At 45.6% G+C, this 24043-nt stretch overlaps 1 protein-coding gene across 3 annotated transcripts in view; it reads left to right on the top strand.

The window, feature by feature from the left end:
- The window catches only part of galntl6 (polypeptide N-acetylgalactosaminyltransferase like 6), a 258803-nt gene that overhangs the window by 220149 nt on the left and 14611 nt on the right, over nt 1-24043 (top strand). For 2 of the 3 annotated variants that reach the window (XM_066679111.1, XM_066679110.1), the window contains exons 8-10: nt 9587-9704; nt 16221-16328; nt 21050-21271. In XM_066679111.1, the coding sequence (XP_066535208.1) occupies nt 9587-9704; nt 16221-16328; nt 21050-21271 (448 nt within the window). The remainder of the gene's footprint in view (nt 1-9586; nt 9705-16220; nt 16329-21049; nt 21272-24043) is intronic. The other variant, XM_066679112.1, reaches the window with a different exon arrangement.

Below are 24043 nucleotides of genomic sequence, written 5' to 3'. Positions count from 1 at the left end.
GAAATTGATTAAAGGTAGGGTTCATGGTCTTAGTTACCGTTGGAGATATATCAGAATATGATTATGGTAGGACTTCAAGGAGGACCGTTTTTTATTGTCGGTAAATAGTACACTGTAAACATTTCTTGTAAATTTTACAGTAAAATACTGGCAGTTCCCAGCCATTTACCGTATTTTTACAGGAACACTACTGTATTTCAAATTTACAGCATATTACTGTAATTGAATAATACAATAATTTACTGTAAATACTGTGATTTACAGTAAAATACTGTAGCAGACTTGCTGTGAATTTACAGCAATTTTTTACAGTGTAAATAGTTTTTATGGTAAGTCCAACACACAGGAGATGAAGAAGCATGAATCAGGTCTTCTGAATAAAGGTGTGGCAATGTCTGACAATTGCAGGCCACTAGGTGTCACTATAATGGCTAATACGTTGCGTGAATAAGAATAATTGGAGAAAACGCGTGTGACTAAAGCGTGAGTGAAACCTGCCGGACAGACCGGTCCTTTCAGCTGAATCAGAGAGGAGGCAGGGTCGTTATAAAGACATTCTCTTCTCGACAAGTTCACCTAGGTGTAGTTTGGAGAAAGAGAAATAAAGCTACGGCATTACGGTTTTACACTACGGCTACTTCTAAAATGAACATAATCCCATTGCAAAAACCCAGCTAGCGCTAGAGAGTGTTAGCTAACAGCAGCTTTGCTGAATGACACTGAAGTCTGCCTTTGCTCCACCCAAGAGAAAGCATTAGCGAGACTCCTGCTCCAGTCTGACACTCACGCGGTAATAACTCTGTTTATCATGTTCTGAGTGTTGGTGAGTGACATATAGAAGTGGCCAATCAGTCCACAGTTCAGGAGATATTTCCCTACAAGAAAATAAACATGTCTCGAGATCCACCTCCTTCAAAACGAGCCCAGAATCTGTCCTGGATCCAGACTCCAGCATTTCAGGCCAAGAGGATATGAGCAGTCAAGGGTTTTTTTTTTTTGGACTGCGGTCACTAGTCAGAATCTGTCCTTTTTTTTTAGATCTTTGATGGTGAAGAGGTACTCTATCAATTCATATTCTCCTTTCACATGTTTTCTCTCTTTCACTCTCATTCTCTCTGTCTCTCATGTTCTCTTTCTGCACATTACACAGCCTAATCAAGGAGAAACGCTTTTCAGAATTCCAGTTATTTCCCCCGGGAGAAGAGAGGAAGAGTGGAATGGCATCTCTCTTTCTGTCTCGCTCTCTCTCTCTCTCTCTTTCTCTCCCTCTCTTACTCTCTCTCTCTCTCCCTCTCTCTCTTGCTCTCTCTCTCTTTCTCTCTCTCCCTTTCTTTCTCTTTCTCTTTGTATCTCTCTCTCTCCCTCTTTCTCTTTCTCTTTCTATCTCTCTCTCTCCCTCTTTCTTTTTTCTTTCTTTTTCTATCTCTCTCTCTCTCTCTCTCTCTCTTTTTTTTCTCTGTACCCTCAGAAATGATTCTGCCTCCTCGATTTCTCTTTTAAAAAAGTGCCCATTTTTTTAGATTTCATGTCTGAACCATAGACACCGCTGGAGAACGGTGGAGTCCTGTTGTGTTGGTGTGAAGTTCCTGATCAAGAACTAAACATCCATCCTCAGCACCTCATGTCACTTAAGATTTTGTGGATGACTGCAATCAAATCTTCCCAGAAATGTTGCAAAATCGAATGTAGTTTTTTTAAGAAAGGTGGAGTAGCCATGAGAAAATGGACATTGGACAGGTGCCTAATGAAGAGGCCAGTAAATATGTATTTAATGATTAGTCATTTGACACACTCCATTATTCAGTGTGAATGTGAGGTCTCCAGAAACGGCTATAAACATGTCGTCTTTTAGAGCAGTGAGAGGAAGTGACGTGGATAGTGAGTGTTATTATATTAACATCTTCATTTAACACATCAACACCGTTTCTGAGTTTACTGAGGTGGGCTTAAACAACCGATCACAGATTTACAGTGTGTGTGTGTGTGTATGTGTGTGAGAGAGAGGGAGGGAAGGAGGGAGAGAAAAAGAGAGTGAGGGAGAGAGGAAATGAAGCTGAGGAGCAAAGATACCACCAAAGCTTATCTGAAGAGAGCCACACCTGACATCTGACAACACCCGACTTACAGAGCAGACACCGGAGCATGTGAGCACGTGTGTGTGTGTGTGTGTGTGTGTGGTCACACTGATTTAGTGCCTGCTGTCTGAAGAGGACTTCTAACAGAAAGGGTTCACCTTGTCACACACATCTGAGCAGCAGGCCTCTCTCTCTCTTTCTCTTTCACTTCTACTTTGTCTCTCTCTCTCTCTCTCTCTCTCTCTCTCTCTCTCTCTCTTTCTCTTTCATTCTCTCTCTCTCTCTCTCTCTCTCTCTCTCTCTCTCTCTGTTTCTAGTAAAGGGTTTTTGACCTGACTTCATGCTCCACTGGCGCGGAACAACCGTGATCAGAGGCTGCAGAGGTTCATTCACCTGCCTGCCCTGCTCAGACACACACACACACACACACACACATACACACACACATTTCTATCGACCTACACATATCCCGATCAGATTCCCGCATAATTAAGCAGTCATTAAAAGTGGTGTACGTCTTTTGCTCTTTCCCCGTATTTTGCCCAAACATTGTTTTGGACACACGTCTGCTGCCTCACCATCGTTTCTGTAGCAAAGTGTGTTTTCAACAGTCACAGCTGACCACAAACTTTTATTGATTTAAAAAGCAGTCTACACTTGTTTATATCTGATAACAATATGTTTTCCACCGCAGCCGATTCATCCCACTAACCACCAGTTGCTAAGTAACAACAATAGTGATCTGAATTAAGGCTACATTCACAGCGCAGGTGTCTCACATGTCTTTCCTTTAAGGGGCTTCTGAAAATATTTGCAGAGGAAACAATCAAGTGAGCACCAGATACAAGTAGGTACTCACTGTGGCATCTCACCTTCAGGCATCAGGTGTTTTCTTCATCGTATGTGGTTCAGAGTATGTGGCTTGTATCTTGTGATTCGGCAATAGTTCATGGTGCTCACTGTATATTATCTGCTGCTGTGTTAGTAATGTCTGGTGCTCAACTAATAATGTCTGGTGACTTAATAGTATCTGGCACTGCTTTAGTAGGATCTGTCAGAACAGTCCGATTACAATTCATTACGATGATGATTGTCGTTTCTCTCTCAATGCAGAAACAGACCCCTTACACCAGCGTCATCAGGATGCCTGTTGCCATGGTTACGCTGTGCCTCTTTCTCTTTGGAGGAAGGAAGGAGGAGACAAGTTTGGGCAGAGTAAACAAATAAACAAGGAGCTGTGTAACGGGAGAAAAATCAACAGACCTTCAATATTAGGTTCACTTCAAAATAAATAGCACCGGAGCCAAAGGACCTCCGCTCGGATCGAGTCCATGGTCTGGTGTGTCACAGCTTTTAGGAGCGGGTTTGGTTCCCTTTGTTAGCTTCCCTCTCCACGGCAGGTAAAAAAAAACAAAAACAAAGAGCTTCATTTCAGTGTCTGACGTTCGTCGTCCAACTGAAAAGAGAGGGTTGCTCAGGAAAGCAAACTATAGCTGATCAGTGGGATGTGTATAAACCTCTCTATACTCCTTTAGTCTGTTTGGCACTGGGCACTGTGACCTCAGTGTGTGCCGTTTCTTTCCACGCTCTTCTCTGGGGGTTAGTCCAGCTGTGTGCGCAGTTACGTTTGTAATATTTCTGTTGCTAGTGGCATTCATCTCTTTAGTTTCTTTAGCTCTTGTGTAATCACATTTTCTCCTGGAGCCCACCTGCGCAAAAAGCAGCTATAAACAGCTCCATATCCATGCTTCACCCCGCCCAGCGGCCACAGCACAACCGTCAGAATTCACTTTACAAAGCCTCTGAACCCTCCCGCTTATCCTCCGCCTCTTATTGGCACGAGCATTGGAAGGGGAAAAAAGACTTGGGTAATTTTGCCAGTGAAGTGCTTGCTCCTTCATTAGCGGGCTTAATTGAGTCGACTGCTATATTTCAGCGTCTTATTAAATTGGAGGGAAGTGGGCCGGAGGGTATTACACGAGAGCAAATTGATTTTGGCGCCCTCCTGCTCATCCTGTTTGGCTGTCTTTATGCAAAACCCATTCCCACGATTATTGTTTATTCCTCTCCCCCTCTCACCATCTCCTTTTCTCTCGGTTTTTGGCTGATTTTAGGGTGATTTACCCTGTGTACCACTTGTAATCCCTGTAAATGATCAAAGATCTTCAAAACACCTTCAGCTCTCAGGGGAGGGGTAGATTTGTACCTGATTGAAAGAGGGAAGGTCTGAGACAGAGGGTCAGATGTATGTAATTGAACGGCTCACAGTGTGCTCTGCTTTGATGAGGGCGCAATACACTCTTTCAATGTGTCTGAAGTTAGCTTAGTTTTTCATGAGTGCAGGTTTTTGAAAGCACAGTCAACAGTTAGTGCCAAGTTCAACAAGTTCAGAACAAAGTAAAAAAAGAATTTCAATGATGAAGGAGGATGGCACGGTGGTGCAGCAGATTAGTGTCGCAGTCACACAGCTCCAGGGACCTAGAGGTTGTGGGTTTGATTCCTGCTCCGGGTGACTGTCTGTGAGGAGTGTGGTGTGTTCTCCCTGTGTCTGCGTGGGTTTCCTCCGGGTGACTGTCTGTGAGGAGTGTGGTGTGTTTTCCCTGTGTCTGCGTGGGTTTCCTCTGGGTGACTGTCTGTGAGGAGTGTGGTGTGTTCTCTCTGTGTCTGCGTCGGTTTCCTCTGGGTGACTGTCTGTGAGGAGTGTGGTGTGTTCTCTCTGTGTCTGCGTGGGTTTCCTCCGGGTGACTGTCTGTGAGGAGTGTGGTGTGTTCTCTCTGTGTCTGCGTGGGTTTCCTCCGGGTGACTGTCTGTGAGGAGTGTGGTGTGTTCTCTCTGTGTCTGCGTGGGTTTCCTCTGGGTGACTGTCTGTGAGGAGTGTGGTGTGTTCTCCCTGTGTCTGCGTGGGTTTCCTCCGGGTGACTGTCTGTGAGGAGTGTGGTGTGTTCTCTCTGTGTCTGCGTGGGTTTCCTCTGGGTGACTGTCTGTGAGGAGTGTGGTGTGTTCTCCCTGTGTCTGCGTGGGTTTCCTCCTGGTGCTCCGGTTTCCTCCCACAGTCCAAAAACACACACTGGTATGTTAATTGGTGACTGAAAAGTGACCATAAGTGTGAATGTGTGTGTGTGTCCGTGTGTGTTGCCTAGTGAAGCACTAGCACCCCCTCCAGGGTGTATTCCTGCCTTGCGCCCAATGATTTCATGTAGGCTCTGGACCCACCGTGACCCTGAATTGGATAAGGGTTACAGATAATGGATGGATGGATGATGAAGGGACATCAGTGCTAATAAATGAAGTTCTTTCTAAACAAACAAAAAAAACTGCTAAAGGGCTCACAGAAATATTTTGGGAAGTAGTAACTATGTAGATCCTACAGATGTCACTAGACAAACTCTGGAGAAGCTCTTATTAAACAAGTATTATTCTGTTGAAGTACAAGGTGAGTCTTTGTACTTTCTTTAATATGCTACATGACCACCTTCCCATTGGAAAAACTTGCCCTTGATCCAACATGGTGGCTTTCAAGATGGCGGCCATGTTCCGGACACAGCCCCCTCACCCATTACTTGCTGTGGTATTCAGATAAAAGGGTGTCCCGTGACTTTTGACTGACCCTGTATTTTATTTTGTTGATAAATATACTTTCAGCACATTTTTGTGGCTTGCTGTTAAAGGACAACAAGACATCAGGACACTGTGGCTAATATATACATGGCTAATATATGCATTTAAACTGCCTGCTGAATCTTAAATCGAAAATGTAATCAGCTGCGTTCCATGTCTCCACTCATTTCCATTATTTGGACTTTCTTCTCACATTTTTCTTTTTCCAGAATCCTTCCCCCAGATACATATGTATGAGGAGAGAGACACATTATGCTTTTTTCAGTGTACGCAATGACCTGCATGTTTAGACTTGTGCGCCAGCTTCTCTACACAACACATTCTTGTTTCAAGCAGAATGCATGCTATTTGTGGCTGAGACCTGGAACAAAATGCCTAATAGATCTGGCACGTAGTGAGAGACAGAGAAAAGGTAAAGTGAGAGAAGGGCAGGAATATATAACGCTAGTCCTATTTCTGCCAGTGTATAACACTGTTAATAACACGTCCTCTACATAGAACACACTTCATTATCACAGTTTAGTTGCTGAATTTAACAAATGAGGACAAATGTCGCCTGTGAAAATGTGCTAGCTAATGTTAGCTGATTGTGTGTGTGTGTGTGTTTGTTTTTTTTTGTTTTTTTCAATATGTTAAACTCTAAATGTTGCAGAAAAAAAAGACATTCTCACATTTGTACCCTGTGGAGGACGTGTTAACTTATTTACTTTCAATTTTCACTTAGAAAATCAACAAAACATTCAACTAGCGATGTCCATATTATTGCGAACATCCATGTGTGGCTAACAGTTAGCAATCACTGGATTAGGAACACCTAATGTCCATTTTATCAGCTCCACTGACCACACAGGGGCACTTTGTAGCTCTACAGTTACAGACTGTAGCCCACCCATTGCTCTGCATACTTCCTTATTCCCCGTGTCGCCCTGGAGCAGGTGTCATTTGGGTGGTTGGTCACTCTAAGCGTTGCCGTGACGCTGACGTGGTGCTGGTGTGTTACTGTGTTTCGTGCTGGAACAAGTGGATCAGACACAGCAGGGCTACTAGATTCTTTAAAACCATCACTGAGAATGATCCCCCCGCCAAATCACTCCTGCACTGTGGTCATCAGGGTGACTACAGCCTGTAATTGTAATGATACAGCTGCCTCCTCACCTTGTCTCACTGTAAAGTCCACAGTTCCTCTTCATCACCACTGATAACAGCTGAACGTTAATGTTGAATCCACACAGTGCAGGGGCTCTGGGTCACTGCTGTATTAACCACTGCCTGCAGGGCACCATCCGTGTCTCACTTTAATCTGAGTGCAGTCTGCGGCTGGACACCACATGGGTGTCTGATGTCTGTAGGTGAACTGCACTGGGCAAAGATTAATAACCACCCTATACATGAACTTTATTGATCCCTCAGAGCTGATCAGGTGATCGGAGCCTTGCCTCTTTCGCTGGAGAGGTCTATAGCCCGAGAGACCCGAGGACCTCGAGACATGATAGAGCTTTAATGAAAGTAGTCCTGTGTACATTTCTTCACAGCTACATCTCCTAATGATTGCCCACAGGGCTAGAGATTTAAGGCTCAAAGAGATACTAGGAACATTTACACACTCTCCTTTATGTGACTAGCTGTATTCCAACAGTGATCTGTTCCCCTCTTTGAGCTGGAGTGAGGCGGAGGGTTATTCACTGCTGCCCACAGGTTTTTACCGTAGCATTACTGGCAGTGTTTTATCTGTTTAGTGGTTTTAAGTGTATATTTGTAATGTATTTATTGAGCTTTTAACAGAGGTGCCACATACATATATCCACTGCAGTGGATTATAAATGTAATCAAAGACAATGTAGTCTAAGGTGATTGAATTGAATTGCTGTATAATCTAATCTACAGAGTAACACAGAGTGTGTTTACATGTGTCTGTGTGCTTAAATAATGTGATCATATGTTGCAGGTTTCATTAAAATGGTCATTAAAGACACTATCCGATTGCAAGGAATCTCATTAAGTGATTTTTGGAGTTCGGTGATCGGGTATAAACTTATTTGATTTATGTGATATCTCTGCTTCTGTGAAATCGAATCAGATCAATATGAGCTTCCTGGGAATTAGTGAAGAATGAAGGTTTAGTTTAATGTGTGAAATGGTGAGATTTGATTTTATGCAATTTGATTATTATATAATTACATTTTATTATATAAAAATAAATATTTTATCGTACACTTAGGTCATCCATTATCTGTAAGCGCTTATCCAATTCAGTGTCACGGTGGGTGCAGAGCCTACCTGGAATCATTGGGCGCAAGGCAGGAATACACCCTGGAGAAACATACACACTCACACATTCACTCACACACTCACACCTACTGACACTTTTGAGTCGCCAATCCATCTACCAACGTGTGTTTTTGGACTGTGGGAGGAAACCGGAGCACCCGGAGGAAACCCACGCAGACACAGGGAGAACACACCACACTCCTCACAGACAGTCACCCGGAGGAAACCCACACGGACACAGGGAGAACACACCACACTCCTCACAGACAGTCACCCGGCGGAAACCCACGCGGACACAGGGAGAACACACCACACTACTCACAGACAGTCACCCGGAGGAAACCCACGCAGACACAGAGAGAACACACCACACTCCTCACAGACAGTCACCCGGAGGAAACCCACACGGACACAGGGAGAACACACCACACTCCTCACAGACAGTCACCCGGAGGAAACCCACGCGGACACAGGGAGAACACACCACACTCCTCACAGACAGTCACCCGGAGGAAACCCACGCAGACACAGGGAGAACACACCACACTACTCACAGACAGTCACCCGGAGGAAACCCACGCAGACACAGGGAGAACACACCACACTCCTCACAGACAGTCACCCGGAGGAAACCCACACGGACACAGGGAGAACACACCACACTACTCACAGACAGTCACCCGGAGGAAACCCACGCAGACACAGGGAGAACACACCACACTCCTCACAGACAGTCACCCGGAGGAAACCCACACGGACACAGGGAGAACACACCACACTCCTCACAGACAGTCACCCCACGGAAACCCACGCGGACACAGGGAGAACACACCACACTCCTCACAGACAGTCACCCGGAGGAATCCCACGCAGACACGGGGAGAACACACCACACTCCTCACAGACAGTCACCCGGAGGAAACCCACACGGACACAGGGAGAACACACCACACTCCTCACAGACAGTCACCCGGAGGAAACCCACGCGGACACAGGGAGAACACACCACACTCCTCACAGACAGTCACCTGGAGGAAACCCACACGGACACAGGGAGAACACACCACACTCCTCACAGACAGTCACCTGGAGGAAACCCACGCAGACACAGGGAGAACACACCACACTTAGGTCAATAACGGTTAATAAGAAAACCGTACCATGAAGTTTGCTCAGATTTCTGAGTTTTCTAAAGTGCCTTTAAATTTGTTGAGCAGAATTCTGCCAAAATGTGATGTGATCAGCTCTTTCTGTGCATACTGTAATGTTCAGGGCTCCGTGAAGGCTGTATTCCAGTTGAAATATACAAACCACTTTGTAGAGACTGAAACCTTTGAGCAAAAGCCAAGTAACTTAACAGCCTGAAGCTACTGAAACAAGTTCTCTGCCCCGGAGACCATCCATGCTAGGTCTTGGTCCCAGACCCTTAACTTCACAGAGTGTGTTATAACCGTATTCCTATAGAGTGTCTTTACTTTCTGTATGACCTTCAGTACAGTTCCTCTGTGCTGTTCTTGAGCTCCAGCAAAACCCAGAGTAATAAATGTATTATGAGATGTGTGTGTGTGTGCGAGTGAGGGAGTGAGGGAGTATTGACAGTGTTGCTCCTCTCTGGCTCTCTGCAGGTCTCCAGTGATGGCCGGGGGTTTGTTTGCTGTGAAGAGGCAGTGGTTCTGGGAGCTTGGAGGCTATGACACAGGTCTGGAGATCTGGGGAGGAGAGCAGTATGAAATATCCTTCAAGGTGAGCACCTTTACCTTTACAAACACAGAGTGAGTCACACGGTTCACAAGTGTTCAACCCCCTTTCAAAGTCTTATCTGGAAAACGTAGTTACTTTAATGGTTCACACGTAGAAACCAATTATGTTCAATTAAAAGGCAATTGTGTCCTTTAATGGGTCTTCGTCTTTGTCTGTGGGAAGCCACAGAGCACAGGGATTTGAATATTCAACTTCAAAGAGCTTCAGTTTTCTGGCTTTAAAATATTGACAGACGTGGAATTTCCAAGTCATTTTAACAAAAATGTAATATATTTTTAATGAACTATATGTACAGTGTGCAATATAAATATATAACAATGGGTAAATGTAAGTGTAATATATGCTTTATTTAACAACTGGCTGAAGTGCATCGATGCTGCTCCTGAGATGCTGAGATGGAGCTCTTGACCCAGGCTTCATCAAATGGGTCTGTCTCAGAGAACAGTGAATATATCCACTACAATGGTGCACTGATTAAAACCAAAGAGCAGTGCTCTGTGAAATCCACCCATACTCAGAATGGACCATGCTTCACCCAGAACCATTAAGTCTCAATCTGTGATTCACTCTTCATTCTTCAAGGTGCTGTGTGACGTGCATCATTCTGCAGAAACATAGATTCAGCGCTGTTCACGTTGTTTGTGATAGAAAGCCTTCATTGTTGATGCCAAGATTTTCCTTCTTCATTTTTTTTCTTCATCAGTTTCTAAGGAAGCCTTTAATGCTCCATTTTAAAGTTTATAAATGTAGCGAGTCACATTTTTAAAACGGAATTGACCATCATTATGCAGTTGAATCCTTGCAGTGGACATCAAATAAGCAGAATCACACTTAGTGTTCGAAATATTTTAGTGAACAAGAACTAGAAGTGATGATGGAGGAAATAGGGAACAGAAGAAACTGCCGTGGTGTCTGAAGGCTGGACGAGGCTAGCAGAGGTGGTCTCAGCCGTTACACACTCAGCAAAAGATACAAAAGCATTTAAAAAGAAATGAGCAGATTAAAACAGAAAAATGAAGTAGGGATCTTTTAAATTAGACGTTATTGGAAGTTATTTTAGAGCAGAGGTGATTGCTCTAAGACTGCAAGGGGAGCTCAGCTTCCCTTAAAATGTAAATAAATAAGTGATCAAATATATACTGTTGTGTGTACATGTCATTGAATAAATATGCACTACAACGCGCTCAACTTTTGTTCAGAATCAGCTTCTTATCACTGGTAAAGACGCGGCTTTCCTCTCAATCATTCCCGCAGCTTCACAGTGCTTTAAACAGTGTCCACAGAGTTCAATAGCGAAGCAGCAAAGTGCAGCGAAACGAGACGAGTCATTGGATAAATGCTGGGCTTTGTCCCGCCCATCGGACGCTCGGCGTCTCTGGGGGTCTATGGGGCAGTGGGCTGGCCTCGGCTGGCCCGGACGCTCAGCTTCTGCATGATGATTGGATGATCTGTCTGAGGCTGAATCCCTTTTTGATTGGCAGCGAAATGAGCGAATCAGCGATCCTTTGGTGTAAAGATCCGTGGGAGCACAGGCGGACACACTTCACATGGGCCAAGGCCGTTTAAGCAGCCTAGCTCTGCTGGCCATTGAGAGGACACTCCGAAAGTCACCCTTTTTGCACTGATATATGTTTACAACACTCTCAAATTAGTAAAAAAAATACATGTAGTGTTTCTAAAAATAAAAGAGAAATACAGTGGAAACAGTAATAAAAAAGAAATAATAAAGTTGTAAGTGGTTAAACATCGCTACCTTGAAGACGTGACGACTGGCTGGAGCAGTAACACAGGCACTGGCTGTATGACGGGAGGTGGGGGGTGGGGGGAATAACGGAGAGTAGGCGGTGAATGTGGGGAGACGAAGCGTAGATACGACTTAACTTAGCACGAATTTCGATGTCTGCTATTTACGCTAATGCTAAATTGCTAAAGCTACAATGTGCTAATCTTAAAAGCTCACTCAAGTCTGGGGGGCGCTGGGAGACTCTCCTATTGGGGTCAGTGGCCGTTTCCAGACGCCGGCTCGGCGGAGGCTCGGGTTCGTTTCTAGAGTCGTGGTTCGTTGGTGGAGGCAAAAAATATTCAAACGCCCGGTTCATATCTTGAAAAGTTCGTTAGCAGAGGTTCCACTGTGTTTTATAAAATGCATCTTTGGAGAATTGTTTAGAAAAAAATTTAAAAAGTGAAGTATGAAGTAAAGAAAAAAATCACATTTAAGAAGAATTGTTTCTTACGCCACTTTTGTGAATCCGGCCCTTGGTTCCAACTACAACAAACGTCAAAATAATGAACCTGTTTGTAAGAGTCAACAAATCAAATGACATGAAAAATCCCCATCGGTTTATACAGAAATTCTCCATAAACGTAGGTCCCGAAGCCGACAGACAGCGCTAAATCCACTGTTCCCTCTTTGCTTCCTCGTACGACGTGTCCAGTCTGCTTCCGTCCCTTCTCATGATCTTCTCTTTGACATCTCTGTGAAGTGGTGGGGAATTTCAGACTGGAATTTGTTGTTTTCTTTCACCAGCGTGTAAATGGCCCGAAGCTTCAGAGCCGAGAGGACGGAGGGAGCCAGAAATAAAGTGACAGGCGACGCCAGCAGTGTGTTTTTCAGGCTGGCCCCTCTGCTGAAGCTAATTAGCGCGTGTGTGATCGTGTGATTGTGCTGCTCTGAGGTGATTCGGTTTTGATTAGCCAGGCCTGAACCGGAGGTGAGGGAGGGAGGGCGTGTGTTCTCTTTATCGGAGATGACATACCTGCCATTCTTCCTTTTTCATTAGGCTCTCTCTCCTCTCGCGCGCCGTCAGTGAACTTTGTTATTGGAACGCAGCCCTTTTTTCCTCGTCTGGAAACCATGGCAACAGCAAAAATAGTACTGGAGCTAAATTGCTTGAGTGTCTCTGTTTCTCTCTGTTTTTATTTTTATATTTTACAGATTTTTTTATAATATTTATTTGCCAGTCAGGTCCCTGTTACCTTTCCCTGGTCTTATCATTTACAGCAGGCTTTGACATTTAACACGTGCGACGTAGAAGTTTAATCTTAAGAAGTCAAGCCCATCGCTCGGCCTCCGCAGATTTATGGCTGTTTGGAGTGAAACTTGGACAGACGTCCAATCTGTTGGTCAGCTGTCTTCATCCCAGCACCGTCCATCTGTCGGACGTGGGCGTCTTTATGAGAAAATGCAGCATGACTCTCCTCGCGGTAACATCTCCTCCAGAGCCGTGACTTCATCTCTCCACGTGCTGCGGAAAATATGAATAAACGTGTGAAAATTATTCATAAAACCTCATTTGTTGCTTCTCCCTCTCGTTTATGCTCAGAGAGAGCCATCTCCATATGGACGGAGTATGTGAAGTGGGTCTGAGCGCTAAAGCAGCTGGCCCAGCGGGGGAGAGAGAGAGCCCCGTGCCGTTTGATATCTGCACACAGAGCTCTCACACTCACAGTGGGATGGTGAGGAAGAGGAGGAGGGCAAGAGGGGACAAAGAGAAGAGCTCTCAGACTCTTCTGTCAGAGTCTGCCTACTCCCCCCACCCCCCGCTAAAGCCCCCCAAGCCCACTCACAACCCTCCTGAGTCACTGGCCCAACAGTTCCTCCTCCGACTCTGAGCCGTAGCTCTATACAAGACTGAACATCAAAAGTGCAGGGCTCTGGCAACAACAAGTAACTCCCCATCATCCATCTGCAGACGAAGATAGCTAGCAGTATGACTAGGACATTATGGGATTCCAGCTACACTCTTTCATCCTAAAGTTTGTAGAAACTTTAAATCACTTTAGTGTCATTTAGGTGCACTCACTGCTCATGCAGATGTTTAACTGTGAATACACTGCTCGTACAGCGTCTAAAAGCATCGATCAGGAGAATGTGATGCTTGTGAGGTTGTGGGTTCGATTACCGCTCCGGGTGACTGTCTGTGAGGAGTTGGTGTGTTCTCCCTGTGTCTGCGTGGGTTTCCTCCGGGTGACTGTCTGTGAGGAGTGTGGTGTGTTCTCCCTGTGTCTGCGTGGGTGTCCTCCGGGTGACTTGTCTTTGAGGAGTGTGGTGTGTTCTCCCTGTGTCTGCGTGGGTTTCCTCCGGGTGACTGTCTGTGAGGAGTGTGGTGTGTTCTCCCTGTGTCTGCGTGGGTGTCCTCCGGGTGACTGTCTGTGAGGAGTGTGGTGTGTTCTCCCTGTGTCTGCGTGGGTTTCCTCCGGGTGACTGTCTGTGAGGAGTGTGGTGTGTTCTCTCTGTGTCTGCGTGGGTTTCCTCCGGGTGACTGTCTGTGAGTAGTGTGGTGTGTTCTCCCTGTGTCTGCGTGGGTTTCCTCCGGGTGACTGTCTGTGAGGAGTGTGGTGTGTTCTCCCTGTGTCCGCGTGGGTTTCCTCCGGGTGACTGTCTGTGAGGAGTGTGGTGTGTTCTCCCTGTGTCTGCGTGGGTTTCCTCCGGGTGACTGTCTGTGAGGAGTGTGGTGTGTTCTCCCTGTGTCTGCGTGGGTGTCCTCCGGGTGACTTGTCTTTGAGGAGTGTGGTGTGTTCTCCCTGTGTCTGCGTGGGTTTCCTCCGGGTGACTGTCTGTGAGGAGTGTGGTGTGTTCTCCCTGTGTCTGTGTGGGTTTCCTCCGGGTGTTCCGGTTTTCTCCCACAGTCCAAAAACACACGTTGGTAGGTGGATTGGTGACTCAAAAGTGTCCGTATTTGTGAGTGTGTGAGTGAATGTGTGTGTGTGTGTGTTGCCCTGTAAAGGACTGGCGCCCCCTCCAGGGTGTATTCCCACCTTGCACCCAATGATTCCAGGTAGGCTCTGGACCCACCGCGACCCTGAACTGGATAAGGGTTACAGATAATGAATGAATGAATGAACTAGAAGTTGCTGCCACAAGGAAGGGATAAACATGTGGACCATGTGGAGTACGTGTCAGTAGTGAAACTATCTGCCAGACTAATGTAGTGCCATCACTTGTAAGAAGGGCCCGACTGATCCTTTTACTCAGGAGAAATGATGTTTCCACAAATCACAGTCAACTCACACCAATGTTATAGCTGCATACAATCAGTAGACGTTTGGGAGACAGGGTGCTTATATCAGTCTTACACATGTTTAATAAATATTGTTATAACACAATGTATTTGTGTTATGTGCTAATCCTTCCATTATTACTATTCCCTTAAAAATAACAACGTATAAGATAATGTAGTAATAATAATAATAATAATATGTTAAACTTATACAGTGCCTTTCACCCACCTATGAACAGTCTACAAATGAGAACAAAAACAAAAATACATAAAATAAATCAGAGAATGGAAAGATTTGAGCCGGGCTGGTAAGAGAAGAAGAAGAGTGAACAGGAGGGGAATGAATTCCAAAGTGTGGGGGGGACGGGGACCTGATACCCATGGACGAAAGGCTAAGCAGTGATGCCCTGTGCTCTGTTATCAGGGTGTGATGTGTCACTTATGTTGTGTGTTTATGTGTAAAAGCTAGGGCTGGACAATAATTCAATATCAATATATATCACAATACAAACTGTTACAATAACAGTGGTATGATTTTTGAACACATATCAATATTTCAATATACATTTACAGCATCAATCACTGACTGACGTTCACTACAGTGCACTGCCGTCAAGTTTAACACACTCGATTTTAAATGTGTTCATATTGACTAAGCCAAGAGGTTTAGATTTGTCAGTGATGTCAGGTTTCTTGTTTTTCCCGGTCTTTTTTATTGTTCGTGTCAATATCAGACTTATACCGTATCGACAGAACTAGGAAACATTGTGTTGTAAATTATATATTTGTAATAAGCTGAGACTGAACAAATTCAGACATTCCTAGGTTTTTATTTGGTTTGTTTGGTCAGTAACAGTCATTTTTTCTGATTGAACACAACAGGGGGCAGCTCTGATCGCTCCAAACTCTACACTCACCACCTCAGACAAGAGAGAAAGTCTTTATTCTGCGTTGATGTGAGACACAGAGCATACAAACTCTGCACAGCATGAACATGCCCATGCCGGGACTCCTCAAAGTTGTGGGTTACAGAGAATGCACAATGTTTGTGTGTATGTAGTAATAGCCACCTCAGGTCGTCCTGAATCTGTGGTGTGAGGGATGCAGCTAGAGGGTGTAGATGAGGAGTTGTGGGCAAAATCGTTGTGACTTTATCTCTGGGAGCTGGAAAGGTAGCGATTCAAAAGAGAAAGGCTTTTCTCCTCCTCTCTCGTGCTGTCAGCCAGTAGGAGTATAATTGGAGCCTGCAGAGAGGATGCTGCTTGTTTTTGGTACATACGCACTGTGGAAACACTTCTATGGAATTTTCTAGCACAAGCCGAATCACCAGCCTTTTGAGTACGAACACCGAGTCCCACTGAGCCCTTACTCTGGACTGCAGCAGCTCACAGAGATATCTGTAAGAATGCGATATCTGTGAGAATGTGAAAGGAAGGAAAGAAGTGGGAGATACAAAGCTGTAAGCATGTCTGTGTATGTTTTTGTGTGTTTCCCACAGGTGTGGATGTGTGGGGGCAGTATGTACGATGTGCCGTGCTCCAGGGTGGGTCACATCTACAGGAAGTATGTGCCATACAAGGTGCCCTCCGGGACCAGCCTGGCTAGAGTGAGTATAGACCATCACCGTAAACACAGTCCTTCACAGTGCAGTCGCATTTGTCTGAATGGTAAAGTAGAGGTCACCACTGACAGTTTAGTGAACTTCGGCGACATCGGAAAATACAGTCACCACCACTCTGAAATGTGCAATTACTTGTCACTGTACAACGTAAAACAAATGTCTTTAACCGATCTGTGGCAGTGAACACAAACACACACTAGTGCACTAAGGACTGTGAACACATACCCAGAGCGGCACTTCAGCCATGGATATTCCTGCCGGTCCTGGGGATCGAACTGGCAACCTACGGACACTTTTGAGTCGCCAATCCACCTACCAACGTGTGTTTTTGGACTGTGGGAGGAAACCGGAGCACCCGGAGGAAACCCACGCAGACACAGAGAGAACACACCACACTCCTCACAGACAGTCACCCGGAGGAAACCCACGCAGACACAGGGAGAACACACCACACTCCTCACAGACAGTCACCCGGAGGAAACCCACGCAGACACAGAGAGAACACACCACACTCCTCACAGACAGTCACCCGGAGGAAACCCACGCAGACACAGGGAGAACACACCAACTCCTCACAGACAGTCACCTGGAGGAAACCCATGCAGACACAGGGAGAACACATCACACTCCTCACAGACGGTCACCCGGAGGAAACCCATGCAGACACAGGGAGAACACACCAACTCCTCACAGACAGTCACCTGGAGGAAACCCATGCAGACACAGGGAGAACACACCACACTCCTCACAGACAGTCACCTGGAGGAAACCCATGCAGACACAGAGAGAACACACCACATTCCTCACAGACAGTCACCCGGAGGAAACCCACGCAGACACAGAGAGAACACACCACACTCCTCACAGACAGTCACCCGGAGCGAGAATCGAACCCACAACCTCCAGGCCCGTGCTGCGCCACCGTGCCGCCCCTACAGTAACATTAAAGTACAGTCACCACCATTCACATAGACCACTAACAACATTGAGGTATAGTCGCCTACAGTCTACATGGGAAGGTAAGTTTATTACAGAATGAGTCAGTTACAGTTTTATAACATAGAGTATAGTATCAGTATTACAGCACGTTACTCCTCTCATACCTTACCTCAGTCCACACTGCACTATAATACCATTACAGTAGACAAACTCAAACTCTCACATCTCTAACCACTGCGGAGTGTGGCGGCATTACACTGCTCGCCCTGCAAGGTCGTGATTTAAGCTGGACGAAAGTGCTTTCCCCTCTCCACTGCTGTCAGCCATTAGGACTGTAATAACAGCCTACAGTTTACTGGGATTCAATCACACGGTACAACAGCACAATTACTGTAGACTCACCTCAAACAGCTCCGATGCTCTGTGGGGATAAAAGGAGAAAAGCTTTCGTCTTTGTCTTAGTCTTAGTTTGTGTAATTCTCACTAAAATAAGTAACGAAATAAATACATTATGAATTCTATAAAGCTGCAAGGTCTTATTTCCAAAGAACGATGACTTACAAATAAGCTACAGGGAGGTGTGTGTAGTTATGTCCCTGCTGTGTCTAATTACCTGGATGCTGGTTTTACTTAAATGCAGTTGTAATTGTGTGCATCCATTTCATCTGATGATTATTTACTCCGTTTCTTGGTGTCTTCTAATAAATTCTGGCCCTGTACATGTTCAAACTTTCTTCATGAGCTCTAAGGAATGAGTCTCTTCGCAAGACTTTCTCAGACTGCTGTAAGTCTCGGATTTGTTTGTGTGAGTCATCAGCCGCAGCTTTAGACACAGCCCAGTGATTCAGCGCCTTCATGGGATTCAGGCATCCACCGTGATATGTAACCAGCGCACAGTAGAGGAACGGTGGAGTTCTCACCTGCCAGGGGACTAGAGCTCTTCCATGTGCAGAGATATACACTCTGTGTTTACATTATTTCCAGTACCTATAATCTTCACACAGCAGGTAGGTGTCGCAGTCACACAGCTCCAGGGTTCCTGGAGGTTGTGGGTTCGATTCCCGCCCTGGGTGACTGTCTGTGAGGAGTGTGGTGTGTTCTCTCTGTGTCTGTGTGGGTTTCCTCCGGGTGACTGTCTGTGAGGAGTGTGGTGTGTTCTCTCTGTGTCTGTGTGGGTTTCCTCCGGGTGATTGTCTGTGAGGAGTGTGGTGTGTTCTCCCTGTGTCTGCGTGGGTTTCCTCCGGGTGACTGTCTGTGAGGAGTGTGGTGTGTTCTCTCTGTGTCTGCGTGGGTTTCCTCTGGGTGACTGTCTGTGAGGAGTGTGGTGTGTTCTCTCTGTGTCTGTGTGGGTTTCCTCCGGGTGACTGTCTGTGAGGAGTGTGGTGTGTTCTCTCTGTGTCTGTGTGGGTTTCCTCCGGGTGATTGTCTGTGAGGAGTGTGGTGTGTTCTCCCTGTGTCTGCGTGGGTTTCCTCCGGGTGACTGTCTGTGAGGAGTGTGGTGTGTTTTCTCTGTGTCTGCGTGGGTTTCCTCCGGGTGACTGTCTGTGAGGAGTGTGGTGTGTTCTCCCTGTGTCTGCGTGGGTTTCCTCCGGGTGACTGTCTGTGAGGAGTGTGGTGTGTTCTCCCTGTGTCTGCGTGGGTTTACTCCGGGTGACTGTCTGTGAGGAGTGTGGTGTGTTCTCCCTGTGTCTGCGTGGGTTTCCTCCGGGTGCTCCGGTTTCCTCCCACAGTCCAAAAACACACGTTGGTAGGTGGATTGGCAACTCAAAAGTGTCCGTAGGTATGAGTGAATGTGTGTGTGTGTCTGTGTTGCCCTGTGAAGGACTGGCGCCCCCTCCAGGGTGTATTCCCGCCTTGCACCCAATGATTCCAGGTAGGCTCTGGACCCACCGCGACCCTGAACTGGATAAGGGTTACAGATAATGAATGATTGAATGAATGAATGAATAATCTTCACAGAAACCCATAATGATGAAGGCCCCCCAGCATTGGAACTGCACTCTCTCGACTGATGAAGTTCCAACCAGTTTTTTGTGTTGTTTTTAAACCAGAACTAATCTGACTCTTGTGGCCGAATGCAACCAAATCCTCCCAAAAATGTTCCGAGTGTTAGTGTAGAACTTTTCCAGAACACTAAACTCTTACTGCACTTAGGTGTATGAGCAGACGTCCACAAACCTTTGCCCAGTTGTGAGTGTAGCTATGGAGACGTTATGGCTTATAATATGCTATAAATATGAACAATGTACAAGAAAACAGCTGTAGAATGTACACAGAGAGGGAGGCATATGGCTGTGCAGACAGTTTAAGGATAAACGCAGGAAGTGAGACAGCGAGATCTATCAGTGTTAAGGCACCTCACGGCTTGTTAATAACGTGAGTAAAAACTGTGTGGATATAGTACTTCAGTCTTAGGTGTTCAGTCAAGTGTGGTGCTTTTATAAAATGGTATATATATTTATAATAAATACAAAAAAAAATAACATAAAAGTAAATGGGGTTTGTTCTAAAGGTCTTAGACGTGTTATGAGCGAGTTTCTCTTCTCCTCGATCGTAACGTAGTGAAGCGTTTATTAACGGGTAAAAACAGGTAATGGATGATAACCTCAGATTTGGAAACGGTTAAATCAACGCCTTCACACACAGGATGTCACACTCCTCACTGGAGAAGTTTCAACAAACTGAGTACTGAACCCTTCAGACCTGTTTTGCTAATCTGTGTTCACTGTGTGTATCCAGGCACACAGGAATTATTAATGAGAGTACAGAGGGTTATTTGTGTTCTGTAAGAAACATGTCACTCAAGAGCAGTCCAGGTGGGCTACACTGGACCCTTGCATAGAGTCACGTCAGTTTCATTTTGCTTGATGGGCTCTCTCTCTCTCTCTCTCTCTCTCTCTCTCTCTCTCTCTCTCTCTCTTCCTCTTTCTCTCTCTCTCTTTCACTCTCTCTCTTCCTCCTCTTTCCTCTTTCGCTCCCTCTTCCTCTCGCTCTCTCTCTTTCTTTCTTTCTTTCTTTCTATATTTCTTCCTCTCTCTCTCTCTCTCTCTCTCTCTCTCTCTCTCTCTCTCTCTCTCTTTCTTCCTCTCTCTCTCTCTCTCTTCCTCTCTCACTCTCTCTCTTTCTCTTTCTTCCTATCTCTCTCTCTTTCTTTCTTCCACTCTCTATCTCTCTCTCTCTCTCCCTCTTTCCTCTTTCGCTCCCTCTTCCTCTCGCTCTCTCTCTTTCTTTCTATATTTCTTCCTCTCTCTCTTTCTCTCTCACTCTCTCATTCTTCCTCTCTCTTTCTTTCTTCCTCTTTCTCTCATTCTTCCTCTCTCTCTCTTTCTTCCTCTCTTTCTCTCTCTCTCTCTCTCTCTCTCTCTCACTCTCTCTCTCTCTCTTTCTTCCTCTCTCTCTCTCTCTCTTTCTTCCTCTCTCTTTCTCTCTCTCTCTCTCTCTCTTTCTCTTTCTTCCTATCTCTCTCTCTCTCTCTTTCTTCCCCTCTCTCTCTCTCTCTCTCTCTCTTTCTTTGCCCACAGTATTTTATTAATGTCACCAGTTATATCGTTCCTGAAACCGTCAACATAAACATACATTAGAGAATAACTTAATCCTTTCATTCTTTTTCTGTCTGTCTCTCCCCCTCCCTCTCTCTTATTACCTCCCCTTGGTTTATTCCATCTCTCCTCACTCTCTTTTTGTCTCTTTTCCCTTTTCTCTAATTATTCTTTTATTTCCCTCATGAATTACCATTCTCTCTCTCTCTCTCTCTCTCTCTCTCTCAGAATCTGAAGCGAGTGGCAGAGACATGGATGGATGAATTTGCAGAGTTTATCTACCAGCGAAGGCCTGAGTACCGTCACCTGTCGACAGGAGACCTGACTTCTCAGAAGGAGCTGCGTAAAAACCTCAAGTGTAAAGATTTTAAATGGTACATGAACACAGTGGCCTGGGACCTGCCCAAATACTACCCTCCTGTAGAGCCCCTGCCAGCCGCGTGGGGAGAGGTGGGTAAGACCTAAGACACACACACACACACACACACACACACTCATTACTGTCAGGACAACACTTGGTGTCTGCTTATTTTTTTGTTGTCCTGTATTGTTCAGTTTAATTTACACTGTGCGAATACTCCGTGGTGGACCAATAGGAAAGCTCCAAAATCAAAACCATGTTGTCATTCCATTAACTCCCCTTAAAATTAAATACATTTTTTACTGCTCCTCTATTTCCAATTTGGAGTTTTCCTCTCATTGGTCCCCTTTTGGGTCAGTTCTGTTTTTGAAAATGTGCAGAGGAACACTGCGCATGGTGAACACCACACACCCGCAGTGCTTCTTTGATCCAGCTACGTACCTGGACGACGTTTTTGTCGATATACGAGAGCTAAGCACAGTTAAGTGTCCGTGTTTTCGTGGGAGGGTGGGGGGAGCTTGAGCAGATGCTTACTGATTTATGAGATACACTGCAGGCAGCGAGGTGATGCATTTTTCATTACAATTACAGGCATGTGGTGGAGACTTCTCTCAAAGACAGGCTCTTTTACCCTGTCATATCTAATGCATTGTTGGGGATCCGTTCAGAGTCTTTGTTTTTTTATTCTCTTTAACTCATTAAATGTACCCCAGGAGTAGCTGCTGCGCCCACACTTCACATAATGAAGTGCATTTACTTTAAATATTTAAAGGAGCTTCTTGCCGCTTTTGTTGCTGGATGGGCTGATACAGTTAGGTGTCGTAAGAAATATATTTAATGTATGGCGTGTTCAATATTTGATACAATCCAAAATTCTGCTTTAGATGTTTTGTACATAATCTATTAAACAGCAGCTTTGAAAGAGGAAGATACCAACGTTCAGCTTTTGCAAATACATGGTTAATATACAGTGACATCAGTGGCGGATGCTGGTCTTTCAAGGAGGGGAAGCTCAATTTTGGCCTCCATCATAAAATGTGTGGTTTATTTATACGTAAATTCTACCCTCCGTTCCTTTTTAAGAAAATGATCTGTACCCTGTCGTACCAACAAGGCGTCTTTTCCAGGGACTTGACTAGTGTCCTCTCAATGGCCAGCAGAGCTAGGCTTAAACGGCCTTGGCCCATGTGAAGTGTGTCCGCCTGTGCTCCCACGGATCTTAACACCAAAGGATCGCTGATTCGCTCATTTCGCTGTCAATCAAAAAGGGATTCAGCCTCAGACAGATCGTCCAATCATCATGCAGAAGCTGAGCGTCCGGGCCAGCCGAGGCCAGCCCACTGCCCCATAGACCCCCAGAGACGCTGAGCGTCCGATGGGCGGGACAAAGCCCAGCATTTATCCAATCACTCGTCTCATTTCGCTGCTTCGCTATTGAACTCTGTGGACACTGTTTAAAGCACTGTGAAGCTGCGGGAATGACTGAGAGGAAAGCCGTGTCTTTACCAGTGATAAGAAGCTGATTCTGAACAAAAGTTGAGCGCGTTGTAGTGCATATTTATTCAATGACATGTACACAACAGTATATATTTGATCACTTATTTTTTGTTATTTTAGGGGAAGCTGAGCTTCCCTTGCAGTCTTAGAGCAATCACCACTGAGTGACGTCCAGGAAAGGCCACGGTTGTCTCTGATCACTGATTCCCAGATCGTAAATACAGCAGGTGTGTGACTCTTTTCTGTTTCGCTCTGAATAGAGGCAGACATGCTATTCGGGTACTTCATTACTTGCTGTATGTAGCTACGCCATGTATGACCCGTCACTGCCGGAGGAACAACACTTAATATGCACGGTTGTATGTTCTCTAATGTGGGCTTTTTAATCAAGGCCTGATGGATGCGCTTTATAGATATCACAACATAATTAATTCCACCAGGGAATGACATTTTATCCTTCACTCACTTAAATGTGGTGGGGCTGCTGAATAATGACTTCCAAATGTAATTAATTTCACATCAGATTTAATTGGCGTTCTGGCACTCACCACAAGGGTTTTTACGGGGTCCTCTTTGGCGCTGACAGCTTCTTGTTTTTTAGCATCCACCAATTCCGGACAAGGCGGTCCGAAAAGCCCATTAAAGCACCTCCAGCCCGGGCTCCTCCCTGCCATTTATTGGCCCACTCTGCATTAGCACGGGGGAATAGAAGGTAAAAGGCTGGAATGAATGGTGTAGATCTTGGGGAGCTGCTTGGGGGGGAAAATTGCACACGGTAAATATCTCCTTTCCTGAGGCAGAATGATAGTAATTGGACTGTCAGGCTGATAGCTTCATACGCCACGTCGCCTGGGCCAGCCGTCTGCCACCCAGCCTGATGCATTACACAATAACACAGCCTCATTGGCCATTCACAACCATCCCTACGGGTGGAGAGAGAGAGAGAGAGAGAGAGAGAGAGAGAGAGAGAGACGGACGGACAGACAGACAGACAGATTGAATGAGAGGCGATTAAACAGAGAGACACCAGGAGGGACGAGAGAGAGAGAGAGATAATGGGAAAACGGGAGTGAGAAAGGGCAAGAGACATAGAGAGAGAGAGAAAATAAGATCATTGTGCCAGCGTGTGTCTCCCTATCTTCCTCGGCAGAGGGCAAAAGGTTGCTTCGCCAAGCGCCCTGACTGGCAGAGTGGCACTGTGGGTAAACAAGTCAGATGTATGCAAGCTCCTTATCTCATGCACCGAGACACACAAACACGTAAACACACACACACACAAATTTTCCTTCTCCAATACACTCAGTTCCCAACAGTCTCTCTCCCTGTGTTCGTCTACAGTATTCACTGCTGTGTCACATTGGATG

This window comes from Hoplias malabaricus, chromosome 8, assembly GCF_029633855.1.
Source record: "Hoplias malabaricus isolate fHopMal1 chromosome 8, fHopMal1.hap1, whole genome shotgun sequence".
NCBI lineage: Eukaryota > Metazoa > Chordata > Actinopteri > Characiformes > Erythrinidae > Hoplias > Hoplias malabaricus.
The sequence above is the reverse complement of the archived record's forward strand: the minus strand, read 5'-3'. Positions and strand labels throughout refer to the sequence as shown.